Source organism: Empidonax traillii, unplaced genomic scaffold, assembly GCF_003031625.1.
Source record: "Empidonax traillii isolate 1590-97213 ecotype Southwest subspecies unplaced genomic scaffold, ASM303162v1 scaffold2208:size32521, whole genome shotgun sequence".
In the NCBI taxonomy this organism is placed as follows: Eukaryota; Metazoa; Chordata; class Aves; order Passeriformes; family Tyrannidae; genus Empidonax; species Empidonax traillii.
In genome coordinates, this window is record NW_020957401.1 from 1 (window position 1) to 1,861 (window position 1,861).

Below are 1,861 nucleotides of genomic sequence, written 5' to 3' on the forward strand. Positions count from 1 at the left end.
CCCTCTCCCCCCATCCCCCTCACCGGGCCAGCTGAGGTGTTTGCTGCATGACCAGGAAGACTTTCATTATCCCCCCCATGGGGCAGGGCCTTTGTGCCCCTCCATCTGCCAAGCCCCCAGCACAGCCAGCACCCTGTACTGGGAGCACTGGGGTGCTGAGCGTGTGCCCCCCCCCAGCTGTCACCCCATGCTGGGGGAGTGCGTCTGCCACCCTGGCTGGGCCGGGCTCTTCTGCAACGAGAGCTGCCCCCCCGGCTCCTTCGGGCCTGGCTGCCTCCAGAGCTGCCTCTGCCTCCACGGGGGAGCCTGTGACGGGACCACCGGCCTGTGCCACTGCCCCCCCGGCTACACGGTGAGGACACGGGGGGCTGGTGGCCTGGGGGAGCACTGTGGGGCAGCCCTAAGCGGGAGAGGGAGGGTCTGGGTGGTGCTGGAGGGGATCATGGGGGCTCCAGGTGGGAGTGGTGGGTGTCTGGGTTGCTCAGAGATGGGGCAGTCGTGGGGGTCTGGGCACCCCTGGGGGAAACATGGAAGTCTGGGTGTCCTTGGGGATGGGTTGGGGTGGTTATCTCTGAGGGTCTGGGCATCTCTTGAGAGGTCAGTGGCAACCCCTGGGGTTCCCATGGGAGAAGGGGGGTTTTGGGGTTGTCCACTCTCCCTGCAGCACCAGGATGCCAAAAGGAGGGATGAGGGGGTGGTCCCTGGGCACCTGGGCCCTTTCCTCAGCCCTGGGTGGGGGTCCCATCTGTTCTGAATTCTTCACCACCACCACCACCCCCTCCCCAGGATGAGCACTGCTCCTCCCTGTGCCCCCCTGACACCTTCGGGGTGAACTGCTCGGGGCGCTGCTCCTGCCAGCATGCCCTGGGGTGCTCCCCGCTCGATGGCTCCTGCTTCTGCAAAGAAGGTGGGTGCACATCGGAGGGTGGATGGGGGGGGTCCCTGTGCCCATCCCCGTGCCCACCCCGCTGTCCCCTCACCCCGCAGGCTGGCACGGACCTGACTGCTCAACGCCGTGTCCCGCCGGCATTTGGGGTCCCGGCTGCAACCAGAGCTGTGACTGCGCCCACGGTGCCTCCTGCGACCCCCAGAGCGGGGCCTGCAGGTGCCCACGGGGCTGGCAGGGCCCCCGCTGCCTGCAGCCGTGCCCGGTGAGTCCCGCTGGCTGTGCTGCTGCCAGCACCGGGGTTTGGTGCCACCATGCTGGCAGTGACCCCCCTTGACCTGTCCCCCGCGCTGCAGAACGGGACGTTCGGGGCGGGCTGTGGGGAACGCTGTGACTGCGCCCACGCCGACGGCTGCGACACCGTGACGGGGGAGTGCCACTGCCTGCCTGGCTGGATGGGTAAGGGGGGTCCCCCGGGGGTGGCGGGGCCCCACTGTGCCCTCAGACGTTGCCCTTCACCCCTCCTGCCCCTCCTCGTCCTCGCAGGGCCGCAGTGCAAGCAGGGCTGTCCCCACGGCTCCTGGGGCCGGGGGTGCCGCATGTCCTGCTCCTGCCGCAACGGGGCCTCCTGCTCCCCCCAGGACGGATCCTGCACCTGCCCCCCGGGGTACCGCGGCCCCACCTGCCAGCGCCGTGAGTGAACAACCCCCCCCTCCCACCCCCCCACAGCTGCGGCTTGCTTCCTGCCCGGTCCTTGAGCCCTGAGCTGAGACCGGGTGCGACTCCTGTCACCCCAGCCTGCCCTCCCGGCCGCTACGGCAAGCGCTGCTCCCTGAGCTGCTCCTGCGCCAACGGCTCCTCCTGCCACCCCACCAATGGCTCCTGCCTCTGTGCCCCGGGCTGGCGTGGCCCCCGCTGCTCCCAGCGTGAGTGGGGGGCCGGGGAGGGGGCCAGGGGGAGAGGGGGAGTGCGGAA

The 1,861-nt window shown here is 70.1% G+C and overlaps 1 protein-coding gene across 1 annotated transcript in view; it reads left to right on the top strand.

Moving 5' to 3' along the window:
• Positions 1 to 177: 177 nt before the first annotated feature.
• LOC114071698 (platelet endothelial aggregation receptor 1-like) overlaps positions 178 to 1,861 on the top strand; it is a gene marked incomplete at its 5' end in the record, with an annotated part of 7,622 nt that continues 5,938 nt past the window's right edge. Inside the window, 6 exons of the mRNA XM_027909545.1 lie at positions 178 to 352; positions 787 to 907; positions 988 to 1,151; positions 1,243 to 1,345; positions 1,433 to 1,579; positions 1,684 to 1,812. Coding sequence (XP_027765346.1) covers positions 178 to 352; positions 787 to 907; positions 988 to 1,151; positions 1,243 to 1,345; positions 1,433 to 1,579; positions 1,684 to 1,812 — 839 coding nt within the window. The remainder of the gene's footprint in view (positions 353 to 786; positions 908 to 987; positions 1,152 to 1,242; positions 1,346 to 1,432; positions 1,580 to 1,683; positions 1,813 to 1,861) is intronic.